A 17,752-nucleotide genomic window follows, 5' to 3' on the forward strand; every position below is an offset into this window, starting at 1 on the left:
GCCCTTCCTTGGGATCACCTGAGGGTGCCCTTTCTCAGCCTCCCCCTCCCAGCAGAACTCAGGGCAGTCTAAGGGGGGATTTGAAGGCCCACTGCTGCCTTCCACCCGGGGACAGCCCCCCGCCCCAAGGACTATAGGCAGGGCTTTCGTATAGTGACCGCTCAAAGTTACAATGTGACTTGTGGCCGTTTTTCACACTTACGACCATTGCAACATCCTCATTATCATGGGATCAAAGTTCAGATGCTCGGCAAGAGTCACACTGCTAGTCCTCGACTTACAACAGTTCGTTTAATAACCATCCCAAGTTACTAAAGCCCTGAGCAAAGTGAGTTTTGTTTTTCACACTTAACGTCTGTTGCAGCATCCCCGTGCTCACGAGATCCAAATTCGAACTCTTGGCAACTGACTCATAGTTACGACGGTCGCAGTGGGTCAGGCGATCCCCTTTTGCGACCTTCTCACCAGCAAAATCAATGGGGAAGCCAGATTCACTTAACAACCGGGTGGGTCAATTAACAAGTGAGGCGACTCACTTAACAACCGTGGCAAGAAAGATCAGGGCAAAACTCACTTAACAAACATTTCACTTAGCAGGACAGATTTTGGGCTCCGTTGTGGTCGTAAGTCGAGGACTGCCTGTGAGACCCATTTAGTTCGCAGGAGGGGCCGTTTCATGCGCTTGTAAATTAAAAAGCCCCCCCCAGCCCCCACAATGACCAATTTCCACGGGGCAGACCATCAACCATGGAGGCGGCAGCCACAGGCTCTCCCTTGAAGGGTCCCCCCGCTTCCACGGCCATCCTGCCCACGGCTCCCTGCGCCCCTTCACCTGGGCGGGTTTCTTTGGGGGGAGGCCTGTGCCGGGAGTGGGGCTCTCAGGGCAAGGGAGACCCTCTCCCCCGACTTGCCTTCCAGCACCAACTCGATGCTCATCTGGGGCAGGTCGCAGGTGGGCGTGAAGCTCCGGAGGGGGATTTGCTCCTCATCGCACTGGTGGGCGAAATGCAGCCGCTTCAGGGTCCAGGTGAGGTGCCTGGAGGGGGGGAGGGGCGAGATGGAAGCTGCCTCCAACTGAGTCCAGCACCTCCTGGCAGCCTTCCAGGTGTGGGAGGGGATTAGCCCCCTACCCAAAGTCTTCAAGGGGGGGTTGGTAGCCCCCCCCCTCGCTTGCTTGCTCTCAGCTGCAGGCCAAGGCCAACTGGGGCGCCTGCCCCCCCCTTTAAGGCACGAGAGGCGGGGGTAGGGCAAAGGCCAGGCCTGCAGGGCGGACCCCTCCTCAGCCCCCTTACCTCTTCTGGCTGTTCATGGAGAGAACCAGGCTGGTGGTCTCCAGATCCACCTTCAGCCGAGAGGGGACGTACTTCAGGCCGGCCAGGCCCAGGGGGGAGGGACCCAGTGCGAGAGCCTTCGGGGAATCTGGGGTCAGGAAAGGGGAGAAGGAAGGCCCAGTGAAGGCAGCCAAGCGCTCAAGCCCTCCTGGGCATTGGCAAAGGATGCCCAAAGGGAGCTGGCCCATTAAGCAGATGGTCAGAGGTTAAAACCCAAACAGCAGCCAATTGATCCAGATCTTTGGGGCAAAGCAGCCCCCTCCCGCCCCGTTGGCCTCCCCCTGAACCGCCGGCCCACCTGACCCCCAGCGGGCACCGCAGAAGCAGAGGGCACTGACTGACTCCCCTGCCTTGGAAGACCAGAGCGGGCTGGCAGGAAAGGCCCAGGTGAGCTGCTGCGTTGATCCTCACCTGCCCCCTTCCGGGGACTGCCACCCATGCGCCGCAGCAGCTCGCTGTGGAAGAGCCCCTCGTGCAGCTCGGCATGGAGGCTCCAGACCCCCAGGGCCACGCTCTGCAGCTGCTGCTTGCCCAGGCTGATGTCCAGGGAGACCGAGAGCGCCAGGGAGAGCTCAGCCAGGCAGGCGTCGTCCTGGGGAGAGGAACGGGGGTGGGGGGGTGGGAGGGAGGCAGAGAGGGGAGCACCGTGTAGGGAAAAGTCCTTGCAGGCCCACAGAACACAAAGCCCCCCCCCCGGCTGAAATCTCCCAGGTGGGTATACGCTGCAGAGGGGCAGGGAGACCGGGGGGGGGGGAGAACCTGTTGTTTTACCTTTGTGGGTCACGTGGCCCTGGAACTGACCTCAGCAAAAAAACCCTGCTCTGGTCTGGAATTGGCCAAGGCTAATTCTGCCGGTTGCTCAGTTTGGGTCCGGCCCTTGGGCCAAAATCCTCCAGGGAAGAGCCCCCCAACTCAGCAGCGGCCTAATGTAGCCATCTCTACCTATAATATTTATCTATTATGCATCTATCAACATATCCATCTCTCTTTCTCTATCAACTATCAATAATCTATCAATTTATGAACATTTATCATCCATCCATCATCTATCCATTATTCTCTGTCTGTCTGTCTGTCTGTCTGTCTTTATCTGTTATCTATATATCCACATCCATGTATCCAGCCATCCAGCCTATCCATAATCTATCAATCTATATCTATCATCTATCTGAATAACAGAATAAGAGTTGGAAGGGACCTTGGAGGTCTTCTAGTCCAACCCCCTGCACAACAGGAGAGCCTGCCCAAGACCATTTCAGACAAATGGCTCTCCACTCTCTTCTTAAAAGCCTCCAGTGATGAAGAAGCCACAACTTCTGGAGGCAACTTATTGTTCCACTGGTTTGTAGTTCTCACATCTATCAATTCTCTCTCTCCCCCCACCCACCCACCCACTTACTACCTGTCAATCACCTTTAGAAACCACTCTTCTCCCTCACAAAAGGGACCCTTGACAGCCTACAAATCAAAGATTAAAACAAACACTAAATAGAAAATTTAAAATAGAGGCAAGGATAGTTGAAGTTGATGTTACTAATTAAAAAATGGAGGGAGGGCTCTTGGGGTGCTGACCCCCCCCCCCGCACAGTTCACAGCCCAAGAATTCCCTGGATGCTGCCTATTTCTGACCAAGCAGAGAGGAAGGGCGGTGGGCTTGGGGTTCTCGACTGCCCCTCCCTCCTGGCCTTACCTGCTGGCTGCTCTTCAGCACTTTGCTGTTCACCTGGCCACAGGTCAGCTCACAGGCCACGCTGGGAGGAGGGGAGAACAGGTCAGAGAGGCAGCAGCCCCAAACGTCCGGGCACCCTCGAGGGCTGAGCAGGAACTGGCCCTGCACGGGGAGCGCTCGGCTTCCCCCGGGGACCAGGGAGCACCTCCCCAGGACTTCAGCCAGGTGCCCCTTGCGGGCCTCCCCCCTGCCGTCTTCATCCCGTGAGAGGGCTGGGAAAGCTGGGGATGATCCGAGCCAGCGGACTCACCTCCTGCCATCACAGCCCAGCAAGACCTGGGACCTGGACACCTGGACATGCCACAGGGACTCCGAGGCAGCCACGTGCAGCACCATCACGTTGACCGAGTCCACGTGGAAGGAGCAGAGCTGGGGAGGGGGACAGAGAAGAAGGAGCAGGTGAGCACCGCCGGCCAAGGGGGGAGCCGGTCCCCGAGGGAGCCGCGTCCTACCTGGCTGAGCAGCTGCAGCAGCGAGGGCCCCAGGGACAGCGCCTCTTCTTGGGCCCCGTCGGCAGGGTCGGGGGCCAAGGGCTCCGGGGGCTGCAGGTGAGGGGACTTCTGCAGATCCACCCGGATGCGCACCTCTCCAAAGCACAGGGCCAGGTAGCGCCTGCAGAGGAAGGCAACCGAGAGGCAGCTGGGGTGGGGGGTGGAAGGGGCGGCTGCTTCCTACCCTGGGAGTCAGGGATGGGGGACCTCACGTGCAGGGCTGGAAGGGACCTCCGAGGTCATCTAGTCCAGCCCCCTGTCCAAAGCAGGAGTCCTTATACCAACCAGGACAAATATCTGGACAAACTCTTCTTGAAAACCTTCAGTGATGAAGCACCCACAATTCCAGGAATGAAGTTCCTTCCTTCTCCTTCTCTTTTCTCCCTCCGCCCCCTCTCCTTTCTCTACCCTTCGTTCCCCACTCTATCCTTCCTTTCCTCCCTTCCTCCCCCCTCTTTCTATTCCTTCCTCACTCCTGTAGCCCTTCCATCCCTCCCTCCCATCCTCTCCTTCCTTCCTTCCTTTCCCTCTCCCTTCTTCCTTTTTTACAGGAGGCCTTCTAGTCCAACCCGCTGCTCAAAGCAGGAGTCCTTATTCCATCCCGGATGAATGGGTTCTGCAATCTTTCCTTGAAAGCCCCCCGTGACGGAGACCCCACAGCGCACAGAAGCCTCAGGCCACGTGGTGTTGCTCTACAAAAGCCCAAGTTGTCACAAGCAGGAAGTGCACACCATGGCAGCAGGATACAGGCGGTGCTGCTCTGGCCTTGCCGTGGCCCCGAAGGGACTCGGGTGGCTGCAGAAGCCCCCTTCCCCGCTTCCTTCTCCTGCTCCTGGGACAGGAAGCCTTGCGGCCAATTTGACGACCCAAGAATGGGGCAAAGCTGCCTGGCAACTCTGGGAGTTTTAGCTGGGTACAGAAGCGCAAAACTTCCCACTTGCCAATTTATCATGGATTTACAGTATCCAGTGGAGAGGGATATTTCTGGCTCTCGGTCTGAAGATAGGGGCCAGCTGGGTCCTCCCCACAAGGCACACCTGGGTCCACCTCCTGAGCTGGGACTTCTCCCCAAGAGGCTCTCCAGTGAGAGGCGGGGGGGTGGGGTGGGGAAGGAGCCATTCAAAATCCATCCCCCCAAAAAACCCCTGGAGACTTACGGCACATCATGGTTCAGGAGCCTGCTGGAGATCCAGATGCTGTCGATCTCCTGAAATGACAGAATAAATGAGTGGGAAGGGACCTTGGAGGTCTTCTAGTCCAACCCTCTGCTTGAGCAGGAAACCCCAGACCAGGTCTTAAAGTTCCAAGGTTGGACAGCACTGGTCATTATGAAGCAGTACTGACTCTCAAATATTGGAAGATGCTATCATGTCACCCCAAGTCCTTCTTTTCTCTAGACCAGCCAAACCCAATTCCTGCAACCATTCTTCATCTATTTTAGTCTCCAGGCCTTTAATCATCTTTGTTGCTCTTCTTTGCACTTTTCCGAGTCTCAACATCTTTTTTGTATCATGGTGACCAAAACTGGATTAAATAATCCAAGTGTGTCTTTACCAAGGCATTGTAAAGCGGTACTAACACTCAAGTATTGGAAAATGCTTTCATATCTCCCCTGGTCCATCTTTTCATTAAACAAGACCTACCCAGTTCCTGCAGCCGTTCTTCATATGTTTTAGCCTCCAGTCCCCCAACCCTCTTTGTCTCTTCTCTGCATTTTTTCCAGAGGCTCAGCATCTTTGTACATGGGAGGCCCACAGAGGCCGTCCGCACACAGCCCCTGGATATCTCTTGACCCGACTCAAAAGGAGGCCCTCGCTGTGCCGCTGATGCAGCAGGAGCCGAGGGGCCTGTCTGCAGAACAAACAATCCCCAGCCCACCTTCCAGCTCCCCCAAATATCCCGGCCGCAACAATGCAGTCGCTTCAACAGTGAGATGGGCTGGGACGTACATGTACTAAGTAATAAATAGATAAATAATAGCAATTATGGTGTCCTTGCAGGGACCTGCTCAGCGGTGAACAGCTGCTCGTTCTTCAGGAGACCACAAGAAGCTCCCAACTCACCACCGTCTGTTGCTCCTCTTGAAACTTCAAGCTGAGGTTTTGGATCCCAAAAACCCAGAAGGACTGGATCCTTAACTCTGCTTGGAGTCGCCGCCGGCACCAATTGGTAATCAGTATGTACAGGAGCCACCTTCAGGGGGGACAAGAAGACCAAGGAATCGTTTAACTGAATGGCCAGATGCACCTGCTACTCATCTCCTTCCCTGTATCCCTGGCAGGATAACAGAGTTGGAAGGGACCCTGGAGGTCATCTAGTCCAACCCCCTGCTCCAGCAGAAGATCCTATGCCATTCCGGACAAATGGCTGTCCAGTCTCTTCTTCAAAACCTCCGGTGATGAAGCACCCACAACTCCAGGAGACAACAGAATGAAAGAACGACACAAGTGTGTCTAAAGTTCTCGCCTCGTTCTGGCAGAGTTGTGGAGGTGGAGATGCCACCAGAGGTCATCTAGTCCTGCCCTCTGTGACGTGTCCTTTCCTTCTTGGGCCCTCTCCTCTTGCTTACCACCCACCCTTCGAAGGATGCAACTCCCACCACCCTCCATTTACTTTTAGGTTTCACCCGCTACACCCAGCACTGACTTGCAGAGTTAAGGGCCTTGCTTATTTAGAACTAAATAGAATAACAGAGTTGGAAGGAAGGGACCGGGGAGGTCTTCTAGTCCAGCCACCTGCTCAAGCAGGAGACCCTGTACCAGACAAATAGCTGTCCAGTCTCTTCTTCAAAACCTCCAGTGATGAAGCACTCACAACCTCTGGAGGGAGCCTTTCCACTGGTTGATTTTTCTCACTGTCAGGAATTTTTTCCTTAATTGTAGGTTGGGTTTCTTTGTTAAGCTTCCACCTGTTATTTCTTATCCTGCTTCCAGGTGTTTTGGAGAATAGTTGACGCCCTCTTCTTTAACAGAATAACAGACTTGTAAGGGGCCTTAGAGGTCTTCTAGTCCAACCCCCTACTCAAGCAGGAAACCTTATGCTGTTTGGGTATACGCCATGTTGTGGCAGCCCCTGAAATGTTGGAAGACTGCTACCATCTCAACCTCTAGTCCTTCTTTTCATTAAACTGGCAGAAGAAAAGGAACAAGACATGGAAGAGGCCTTGCATTAAACCTGCCAATTGGGGCTGGGGGAGGGGGTTGCTAGTCCCCAAAGTCCAGCGATACACTCCTGGACTTCACCTGTAGAGCTACACCTGTATGAACCTCACCGGGTCCCTCGGCGTCCTGGGCCTCTGGTGGCTCAGCAGACTAAGTCTGTCTGCTATTAACACAGCTGCTTGCAATTACTGCAGGCTCGAGTCCCACCAGGCCCAAGGTCGACTCAGCCTTCCATCCTTTATAAGGTAGGTAAAATGAGGACCCAGATTGTTGGGGGGGGGCAATAAGTTGACTTTGTATATAAATATACAAATAGAATGAGACTATTGTCTTACACAATGTAAGCCGCCCTGAGCCTTCGGAGAAGAGCGGGATATAAATTCAAATTAAAAAATTAAAAAATAAAAAATGTCTCCAGCCTACATTCTCCCTTAGGGGAAAGGAAAAGGCTGGGACGCCCCACAAAAAAGGCATAAGTGCAGGTACCCCGATGTCCACGGTCACTTTATCTGAAGAGCCAGTAGTTGGACTGCAGGACTGCAGCTAATTCTGATGGCCAGCAGTTTGAGTCCTGATGGCCCCAAGGTTTGACTCAGCCTCCCGTCCTTCTGAGGTCGGTAAAATGAGGACCCAGATTGTTGGGGGGGGCAATTCGCTTAGAGAGGGCACTGTGAAGCGGTATGTCAGTCTAAGCGCTATTGCTATCTTTTCATGAGACGAAACTGGGCATTTCTTAACCTGTGTAAGAAATAACCCATTTCTCCTTACAAAAATGTAAAGTAACAATTAACATTAACGTAGATATACTGTTGAATTTTTTCCCCATCAACGTGCTCTTTATTTTCTTAATTCGGTATAGATAATCAACGTACAACAGTTCACTTACTGAAAGTCTGAAGCTGCAACGGCACTGAAAAAAGTGACTTACGACCATGTTCCACACTTACGACTGTTGCACCATCACCAGGGTCATTTGATCAAAATTCGGACACTTGGCAACTGGCTCGTATTTATGACCGTCGAAATGTCCCTGAGGGTCACGTGACCCCTTTTGCGACCTTCCAACAAGCAAAGTCAATGGGGAAGCCAGATTCACTTAACAACCGTGGGTCTCGGTTAACAACTGCAGTGATCTGCTTAACCACTACAGCAAGAAAGGTCATAAAAGGGGCCAAATGTCTCACTTAGGAACGAAATGGTGGGCTCCACTGTGGTCGTAAGTGGAGGACTAACTCTAAACAAGAGCAGCCCGGACGATGCAGGGACAGCTGCAGACCAGCCCAGGGCAGAACCCAAAGCACAGCGGTCTCCACCTTTGGCCACTTGAAGACTTGTGGACTTCAACTCCCAGAATCCCCCAGCCGGCTATGCTTCCTGGTCTTAGCTATGCTGGCTGGAGCATAGCCTAAGCACAGCAAGTGGGCGCCGTCCCCCCACCCCCTTCTGCCCCCAGGTGAGCACCCCCCCTTCCTTCCAGGGATGCAGCCAGCCAAGCCTCAGGTGCCAGCCCTGCCCCCGCTCCTCCTCAAAACTCAGGCTGCAGGGAGACTCTCTGCACGTCCTCAGAGGCACCTTCCTCCCCACCGCGCCCGCCAGGTCATGCAAAGGGGCAGTGGGGGTGGGGGCAGACAGAGACAGGTGGGGGAAGTGGACCCACAGGTGGAGACAGGTAGCAGGAAGGGCGGGGGAGGGGAAGGCTCTGGCCCCCACCTCCAGGGAGGAGGAAGACCCAGGGCATGGGGGGAGGGCAGGGGTCCCTTGGGGGCAGTGCCTGGGGGGGGGCAAGCAAAGGGAGGGGGAGAGGTGGGGGTGGGGGGCAGGAAGGACCCCCCCCTCAGCCTACCTGCCCAGGCAGAGGCCGCCCAGCAGCACCAGCAGCACCAGCAGGAAGGCGCCCAGCACGGGGACCGCCATGGGGTGGGGGGCGCAAGGGGGCGCGCTTCAACCGCCCGTCACCGGCGGCGCCTGGGGCGGGGCCAGCGGGAGCGCGCGCGGAGAAGGCGGAGCCAGAGCTCGCAGCTGTGCGGCGCAGCCATAGGCGGGCGCAAAGGAGGGGCGGAGCCAGGAAGCCGCGCCCCCACCCAAGGAGGCCCCGCCCCTACAGCCTAGCACCGCGGGGATGGGGTGCAGTCTCGCCGGGGGGGCATCCCATATTTTGGGCAAATTCAGTGGGGGGGGGAAAGTTATTTATTTTTTCCCCTGAAAAGCTCCCGGCGGGCGCTGGGTTGACGCTCCTCGCCTTCCAGGAAGTTTTTCCATGGTGATCCGTATTACGCATGCGCGGCGAAAACTCGCCTAGAGCATGCTGGGAAAGCGAGTTCTCTTGCTTGGACTGCGCGCAAGAGGAGCCGCCTACTATCGGTAGGACGGCGTTTGTCAATGGAGGTGACGCGTGGCTTACTGGAGGATTCTGGGAGTTGGTCCATGCACATTCAAGGGCCCAAGGTTGAGAAAGAAGAGCTACATGACCCCGTGGGGCCAAAAATCAGGCGTTGTCCTGATTTTTTTCTTTTGTATTTATTTATTATGAAATACATTTGCTGCCCATCTCCTGTTCAACATGTCGTGCAGCCCCTTTCCCAATGAACGATGGTTGGTCGCCCAATCAGATGTTTAGATGGGATTTGGCAATTTTGCCCGGGGGATTGCCGAGGTCCCATGACGGATATGGCACAAGAAGAAGATGATCCTTCCCAGGGACCTGGGGTGGGCAGGTGGTACAGGTAGTCCTCACCTTACGACCACAATTGAGTGTTTTCCTACTTGAAAACCATCATGGATCCGCTGTTAGACCCCTTGCAATTTTCATACCGAGCAAATAGATCAACGGATGATGCTGTTAATATGGCTCTGCACTACATCCTACAACATCTTGAGTCTCCAAAGACCTATGCAAGGGTCCTTTTTGTAGACTTTAATTCAGCATTCAATACCATCATTCCAGACACTCTTCTAACTAAGCTAAACCAGCTACAGGTACCGGAACAGACTTGTAAGGGGATCACAAACTACCTAACAAACAGGAAGCAGCAGGTGAAGCTAAGCAAGATCACATCAAATACCTGTACAATTAGCACAGGGGCCCCCAAGGCTGTGCTCTCCCACTTCTCTTCTCTCTGTATACCAATGACTGCATCTCCAATGATCCATCTGTTAAGCTACTGAAGTTCGCAGATGACACAACAGTGATTGGTCTCATTCGAGACAATGACGAATCCATATAGACGAGAGGTCGAACGACTAGCCTTGTGGTGCAACCAAAACAATCTGGAACTGAACACACTCAAAACCGTAGAAATGGTGGTAGACTTTAGGAGAAACCCTTCCATACTTCCACCTCTCACAATACTTGACAACACAGTATCAACAGTAGAAACCTTCAAATTTCTGGGTTCTATCATATCGCAAAATCTCAAATGGACAGCTAACATCAAAACATCATTAAAAAGGACAACAAAGAATGTTCTTTCTGCGCCAACTCAGTAAGCTCAAACTGCCCAAGGAGCTGCTGATCCAGTTCTACAGAGGAATTATTGAGTCTGTCATTTGCACCTCTATAACTGTCTGGTTCGGTTCTGCAACCCAACAAGAAAAACACAGACTTCAGAGGATAATTAGAACTGCAGAAAAAATAATTGCTACCAACCTGCCTTCCATTGAGGACCTGTATACTGCAGTAGTCAAAAAGAGGGCTTTGAAAATATTTACAGACCCCTCGCATCCTGGACATAAACTGTTTCAACTCCTACCCTCAAAACGACGCTATAGAGCACTGCACACCAGAACAACTAGACACAAGAACAGTTTTTTCCCGAAGGCCATCACTCTGCTAAACAAATAATTCCATCAACACTGTCAGACTATTTACTGAATCTGCACTACTATTAATCGTTTCATAGTTCCCATCACCAATCTCTTTCCACTTATGACTGTATGACTATAACTTGTTGCTGGCAATCCTTATGATTTATATTGATATATTGACCATCAATTGTGTTGTAAATGTTGTACCTTGATGAACGTATCTTTTCTTTTATGTACACTGAGAGCATATGCACCAAGACAAATTCCTTGTGTGTCCAATCACACTTGGCCAATAAAAAAAAATTCTATTCTATTCTATTGAGCCCAAGAGTTCTGTCGCTAAGCGATACAGTTTTAAGTGAACTTTGCTCCATTTTATGATCTTTCTTGCCACAGGGAATCACTGCAGCTGTTAAGTTAGTAACGGCTGTTAAGTGAATCTGGCTTCCCCATTAACTTTGCTTCTCGGAAGGTCACAAAAGGGGATCATGTGACCCCTAAAGGGGATGACTGTGACCGTCATAAATATGAGTTGCCAAACATCTGAATTTTGATCACATGGCTATAGAAATGCTGCAATGGTCATAAGTGTGAAAAACGGTCATAAGTCTTTTTTTTTTGCCGTAACTTTGAAGTAGTGTGAGAATTTGCAGAAGGAACACCTGACTACCTGCTACAGCTGTTTGGATATCCAGTTTATTTAGGACGGATTCCCAGACACACATACACACAAACACACGAGGCTTGAACAGGCAGCAACAGGCCGAGACCGAGAACAGAAACACCGTTGTCCTTTACACATGGTGGGAAAGAGCCTGTCTCGGCAGCCAAGCAGGGCCTGCCGCACCCACGTCTCGGTCACCAAACCGCAGCCTGGAAAACTACCAACTTGATGGGCTCCAGCGGTGGGTGTAGCAGGATGTCCTTTAAGGTCATAGTTCCGTGTGATAGACGTCGGCCTTGAGCCATTCCGCAGACTTCACGAAGATCCCTTCCATGGTTTTCCAGAAGCTGTCCTGGCCAGAGTAAGTCAGGCCGTGAACTTCCCTCTGCCCGTGGATGGGCCGGCCATACTGCTCCCCGGTGACTGAAAGAAGCACTTCGGTGGATGCATGCTTGAACCGCACCTCGCTCTTCCTCTCCCAATACTTGCCATTGCACAGGACGGTCCAGTCATCCAGGAAGTCCCCCTCACCATCCTTCCCAAACGCGCTGACCTCCTGGAACAGAGAGCACCTCTTTCAAACACTATGCAAAGAGACGGGGGGGCTGTCTCAGAGAAAGCCATAAGGCAAGGGTGTGTGTGTGAATACAAGCAGTGAAGGAACAAGCGTGTAACAAGGAACATTATCCAAAGCACCCGAGGGCAGGACAAAAAGCCATGGGTGGAAGGTGGTCAGGAGATGATCCTGGAACTAAAGAGGAATTTCCTGATCTGAGAACAGTCAACCTGTGGAAGGACTTCCCTCCAGAAGCTGTGGGTGCTCCATCATTGGAGGCTTTCAAGAAGAGACTGGACAAAGATTTCTCCAGGATGGTATGAGGACCCCTGCCTCAAATAGACTACCCATGTTTCCCCGAAAATAAGACCTTGCCTTATATTTTTTTGAACCCTGAAATAAGCGCTTGGCCTTATTGCCATGCACTCAAAAGCCTGATTGGGCTTATTATCAGGGGATGTCTTATTTTGGGGGAAACAGGGTACATGACCTTCAATATCCCTATAATTCCAGAAGGGAGGGAGGGAGGGAGGAAGATGGGAAAGAGGGAAGATGAGAGAGAGGAGGGAGGGAGGAACCCAAAGGAAACTTTTCCCAAAAGGCAACCGGACTTGAAAATGTTTCACTTCTCATCCAAGAAGCTTTTTCATTTCTTGGGGCAAGCGGAGGGGTGGGGGTGGGAGGAGAGAAGCAATGGGACATTCATGAGAGGAAGATTCAATCTGGAACTAATGAGGAATTTCCTGAGAACATTTAATCAGTTGGAATAGCTTAATTCTGGAAGCTGTGGGTACTCATTGCTGGAGGTTTTCAAGAAAAGAATGGACAGCCATTTGTCCAGGGTGATCTGAGGATTCCTGCCTTGAGGAGTGGGTTGGAGACCTCTGAGGTTCCTTCAAGCCTCTGATGGCTCAGCAGACTAAGTCTGTCTGTTATTAACACAGCTGCTTGCAATTACTGCAAGTTCAAGTCCCACCAGGCCCAAGGTTGACTCAGCCTTCCATCCTTTATAAGGTAGGTAAAATGAGGACCCAGGTTGTTGGGGGCAATAAGTTGACGTTGTATATAAATATACAAATAGAATGAAAACTATTGCTAACATAGTGTAAGCCGCCCTGAGTCTTCGGAGAAGGGTGGGATATAAATGCAAAAAAAAAAAAAGTTGACTCAGCCTTCCATCCTTTATAAGGTAGGTAAAATGAGGACCCAGATTGTTGGGGGCAATAAAAGTTGACTTTGTATATAATATACAAATGGATGAAGACTATTGCTTGACATAGTGTAAGCCGCCCTGAGTCTGTGGAGAAGGGCGGGATATAAATTCAAATAATAAAAAAAAAAGCCTTAGGATTCTATGAAATACACTCCAGAAGCAGAAGATCACCCCAGCCCTCCCCAGATCTAGGGAGTAAAATAAGGGAGTAAGCGAGACTCCCTTATCCTTTGCTGCTGCAGCAGTGGAGTTGCTTCTACTGAGCTGGAAGAAATGAGAGAAGCAAAATAGAAATCTTGGACTGCAAAATTCAACAGAGGAAGCCAGCCCTTTCTGTCAGATCAACAGGGTGCATGGTTCGCTCAGCTTGGGTTGGCAAGGACCCCTACCAGAGCCCTGGACAGGAGCCAAGTAAAGGGAGGGGTGTTGTCTTTACCCTAAGATGGCAGCTTCCCACATGCCAAGAAAGGAACCTTTGACCACTGAATCCAAGCATGGGCTCATAGAAGCAAGTGACTTATAGAATCCAAATTTTTTTACTACCGGTTCTGTGGGCATGGCTTGGTGGGCATGGTGTTGCTTGGTAGGTGTGGCAAGGGAAGGATACTGCAAAATCTCCATTCCCATCCAACTCTGGGGCCAGCCAGAGGTGGTACTTGCTGGCTCTCTGAATTGCTCAAAATTTCCACTACTGGTTCTCCAGAACCCGTCAGAACCTGCTGGATTTCAACCCTGATCCAAGCCCAATTTTATTATTCATTCATTTACTCATTTAATACAATGCCCATCTCACTCCACAAAGCAACTCAACGTTTAAAAATGAATCACCAGCTCACAAGGGCTGAAGGCTGTTGCTTGCCAGCCATTCGTGGTAACCTGGTGCCTCACCTGATTGCCTGAAAGGGGAGAGGTGAAATGGTGGCTGTGCAGGTTGCGGCCTGTGTTGATGTGGGTCAAGCGAATTGTCTGCCCGCATTGTACTGGGGTGCCTCTTTCGCAAACGGCAGACGACTTGCCCCGGACTCGCCAGTAGCTGTTGCTATCGTCCACACTCGTGACCCCGGTCACAGACTGCTGTCCACTGCCTGGTCAAACAGAGAAGAACACATGCAGGTGACTTTGACCGAGCCAGCTCATTCAAACTCCATTTTGCCTGTTCACCCTGCAAAACGCTTCAGTGACAGCGATGAATGTGTTAAAAACAGAATCCAGGGGGGTTTTTAATAGCCTCTTTTTGTTTAAGTGTTCAAGCTCTCTGGCCCCCAACTTCATCAGAGAAACGGCGGTCCCTCTCGAGAAAAGGTCTTACAATCGGGGAAAGCTTCCTGCTCAGCAATGAAAATTCAGTCCTTGCTGTGGTTGTGAAGATGATGATTACAAGTAGTCCTTGACTTACAACAACAATTGAGCCCCCCCCCCGATTTACATTGCTAAGTGAGACATTTGTTTTGCCCCATTTTATAACCTCTCTTGCCCCAATTGTCAAATGAATCCCTGCAGTTAGTTGTTAAGTTAGTAACATGAATCAGGCTTCTCCATTGACTTTGTCAAGAGGTCTCAAAAGGAGGTCATTTGACCCCGGGGACACCGCGACCATCGTAAATATGAGGCAGTTGCCAAGAATCCAAATTTTGATCATGTGACCATGGGGATGCTACAATGGTCGTGTGAAAAAGAGCCCTTGGTCACTTTTTTCAGTGCCGTTGTAACTTCAAGCGGTTACTAAATGAACAATTGTAAGTCAAGGACTTTGTCACTGAGGCCAGCAAGTGATTGTGGGGCTGTGAAGCAGTTGGGGAGGGCGAGAGACCCCTCTCAAAGGAGGGTCTGGGGTCTGGACCCCGGCTGGAGAGACAGTCAGGCCTCATGGTGGTCTGGTAGGGACAGGAGTGCCCCTGAGCATATGCCGACCGTACACCGCCCCTCCAAGCGACGTATGACTGGTCCTCTCACTTACGACCATCACAGCATCCTCACAGTCAACATTCAGGCCGTTGTAAACCAGTCGCAGCACCCCAATCACCCTCTGCGACCATCCCTGCTGGCTTCCGACAGGGGAAGCTGGATCCGCGTAATGACCCCGTGATTCACTTAAGGACTCTGTGATTCACTTAACGGCCATGGTTAGCCTCACTTAGCAACGGAAATTCGGATCCTAACTGTGGTTGTAACTCATAATGACCCTTGCGGCCAAAAACAAAGTCCGTGAAGCAGGCTGGGAAGGCGAGAGAAGCCCCCCAGCCCCACCCCGCCAAATAAGGGGTCCGGGGCTGGAGACTAGGACGGCCCTCCCTCCCGGTGGTCCTACGAGCCGCTTCCGAAGGGTCGAGAGCTCCCCTGAGCATGTGCAGAATCCTCTCACGGCCCCTCTCCCCTGCCCCCCCGCCCTAACCGAAGACCCCGGGTCGTACCGGATCCGTATCGAACGTCGTGCGAATGGAGGCGGACGCCGTGACGCGGGTTGAGCAGTTTCACCACCGAGCCGCAGGTCACCGCGCCGGCCTCGCCGGCCTCGCCCGCCTCGCCCGGCCCGAGAAGTAGCAGCAGCGCCGCCGCCGCCACCGCCGCCAGCCTCATCCTCCGTCGCCGGTCGAGTCTGACAGGAAACCATAGAGGCGACACCGCGCAGAGGGGCCCAGGAACTTCCGGACCATTAACTTCCGGCCCAACGTTTTCCCCTCATAACCACAGAGCGTTTAGGACAGAGCGTCCCTCTCGTCGCCGAAGGCGTTGTCGCACCGCCCCGGATGTCGCGCCGCGGTGCTTCCGGTTGTCCCGCCCCCTTAGCGTCGTCGTCGTCGCCGCTGAGGGAGCTGCGAGGCCTCCATTTTCCCCGACTGAGGTGAGGCGGACCGGCGCGGGCCGGAAGCCGGGGCTCCCGGATAGAGGGTCCAGGAGCGCCCGCCAGGCCTCTGGGCCACGATCGAGGCGGCCCGGCCGGGGAGGAGTCGGAGGCGGGGAGGGCGAGGCCGGGAACGCCGCTGTGCCGCCTCCGCCGATTGCGTAAGCCTCCCCTCCCCCACGCCTGAGGGGTCTTTCGGCTGGGCTTGGCAGCGGCCCCCGGAACCCCTCCTGCTGGGCGGCGGTATGCGGGGGAGGGAAGTGGCGAAGGGCTGCCCTTCTTTCTTTCCCTCGATCTTCCCTCCCGGGCCCCAGACGAGAGGAGGAGGGAGGGTGGTTGGAGGGCCTAGTGTGGCCGTGGGGGGAGGGGAAGCTGGCACAATAAGCGGCCCAGAGTGATTGGCTGAGATGGGGGAGGGAGGGGGGGGAGGCACAGGACTTGAACAACAATAGATAAAAATACAGGTAGTCCTCGACTTACGGCCACCAGGGAGCCCAACATTTCTGTTGTTTAAGTGAGACATTCTGGGAAGTGAATTTGGCCCAGTTCTGCCATCTTTCTTAACAGAACCAAATGACAAGAGTAGGAAGGGACCATGGAGGTCTTCTAGCCCGACCCTCTGCTCAGGCAGGAGACCCTTGTGCCATTTCAGACAAAGGGTCGTCCAGTTTCTTCCTAAAAACCCTCCAGCGATGGAGTTCTTGCCACCGTTGTTAAGTTAGTCACACGGTTGTTAAGTGAATCTGGCTTCCCCATTGACTTTGCTTGTCAGAAAGACACGGCAACCGTCATAAATATGAATCAGTTGCCAAGCTTCTGAATTCTGATCATGTAACCCATGGGGATGCTGCAACAGTCCTAAGTGTGAAACACAGCCCTAAGTCACTTTTTTCAATGCCATTAACTTCGAAGGGTCACTAAACGAACAGTTGTAAGTCAAGGATTACTGGTAGATGAATAAGAAGAGGAAAGGGTGCTGTTTGTGGATGAGATTTCCTGCTGCATTTCCAATGTTTTCTTCCAGTTGTGTCAACCAGGTTTCCTGCAGTTGTCCAAAGCTGCTGAGTTGGGGGGAAGGCAGGGAAGTTGAGGATTTGGGGTGCTGGTGGGGGGGGGATTGTTGTGACTGATGGGCCACAAGCATTAAACGTGGCCAGCAATCAGGAATACAGGAGGAATCTTCTTAGAAAAAAGGGCCATGCACACATACACCCTGTTGCTAGGGTTGCGTTACAGGTAGTCCTTGACCATTTGAAGTTACAACAGCACTGAAAAAATGAGTTGTAACCATTTTTCACACTTATGACTGTTGCAGCATAAAATAAAAATTCAGATTCTTGGCATCTGACTCATACTTATGATGGTCGCAGTGTCCCAGGTTCATGAATCCCCTTTTTGCGACAGTCTGACAAGCAGAGTCATTGGGGAAGCCAGATTCATTTAAGAACCTTGTGATAACTCAATAACTGCAGTAAGTCCTTTAACAACTCTGCCAGGAAAGCTCGTAGAATGCAGCCAGTGCCAGTTAACAGTTGTCTTGCTTAGCGATGGAAATTTTATGATCAATTATGGTCATAGGTCAAGGACTACTTGTACCAGAGAGTTCGGCAACACTGCAGAATAATGCAAAAGTTGCAAGAAACCAAATGAGGGGGGGGACTTGGGAGGAGTCCCTTCCATCCTGACATCTCGTTCCTGGATTCTGGAGCTTTTCATCCTTCCTGTATATGCTGCCAAGGTTTTGATGGGAGGGTCTGCAGGAGGCGGTCATGAATTCTTGCTGCTTTCAGCTCAGGTGGGATATTTGAAGATGCAATGGAGCTGCTTTGACAGACACAATCTTGAGCAGACTTTTAAGACCTGTGGACTTCATCTCCCATAATTCTCCCATGGAGGCTGGGGTATTCTGGGAGTTAAAGCCCACAAATTGTATTTGCCAACCTCTGCTTCATCATCATCCT

The 17,752-nt window shown here is 52.4% G+C and overlaps 3 protein-coding genes across 5 annotated transcripts in view; 1 reads left to right on the forward strand and 2 right to left on the reverse strand.

Moving 5' to 3' along the window:
- Positions 1-8,834, reverse strand: part of BLTP2 (bridge-like lipid transfer protein family member 2) — a 36,561-nt gene extending 27,727 nt beyond the window's left edge. The window contains exons 1-9 of one of the 2 annotated variants that reach the window (XR_009152801.1): positions 8,556-8,834; positions 5,615-5,744; positions 4,709-4,758; positions 3,513-3,672; positions 3,311-3,429; positions 3,022-3,082; positions 1,743-1,923; positions 1,293-1,419; positions 912-1,036 (exon numbers count right to left, since the gene is read on the reverse strand). Coding sequence is in view for 1 of the 2 variants with exons in the window: in XM_058163920.1 (XP_058019903.1) it covers positions 912-1,036; positions 1,293-1,419; positions 1,743-1,923; positions 3,022-3,082; positions 3,311-3,429; positions 3,513-3,672; positions 4,709-4,758; positions 5,615-5,744; positions 8,556-8,626 (1,024 nt within the window). In the remaining variant the exon portion in view is untranslated. The remainder of the gene's footprint in view (positions 1-911; positions 1,037-1,292; positions 1,420-1,742; positions 1,924-3,021; positions 3,083-3,310; positions 3,430-3,512; positions 3,673-4,708; positions 4,759-5,614; positions 5,745-8,555) is intronic. The other variant, XM_058163920.1, reaches the window with a different exon arrangement.
- Positions 8,835-11,190: 2,356 nt separating this feature from the next.
- Positions 11,191-15,668, reverse strand: SDF2 (stromal cell derived factor 2). Its single transcript, XM_058163929.1, has 3 exons — positions 15,361-15,668; positions 13,838-14,034; positions 11,191-11,736 (listed from the first exon to the last, which is right to left on the reverse strand). The coding sequence occupies exons 1-3, from the start codon at positions 15,524-15,526 to the stop codon at positions 11,449-11,451; spliced, it is 651 nt and encodes a 216-aa protein (XP_058019912.1). The 5' UTR covers positions 15,527-15,668; the 3' UTR covers positions 11,191-11,448.
- A 19-nt stretch (positions 15,669-15,687) lies between these two features.
- SUPT6H (SPT6 homolog, histone chaperone and transcription elongation factor) overlaps positions 15,688-17,752 on the forward strand; it is a 59,267-nt gene continuing 57,202 nt past the window's right edge. Inside the window, exon 1 of one of the 2 annotated variants that reach the window (XM_058163926.1) lies at positions 15,688-15,791. The gene's annotated coding sequence lies outside the window, so the exon portion shown is untranslated. The other variant, XM_058163927.1, reaches the window with a different exon arrangement.

Source organism: Ahaetulla prasina, chromosome 1 (genome assembly GCF_028640845.1).
Source record: "Ahaetulla prasina isolate Xishuangbanna chromosome 1, ASM2864084v1, whole genome shotgun sequence".
Classification (NCBI taxonomy): Eukaryota; Metazoa; Chordata; class Lepidosauria; order Squamata; family Colubridae; genus Ahaetulla; species Ahaetulla prasina.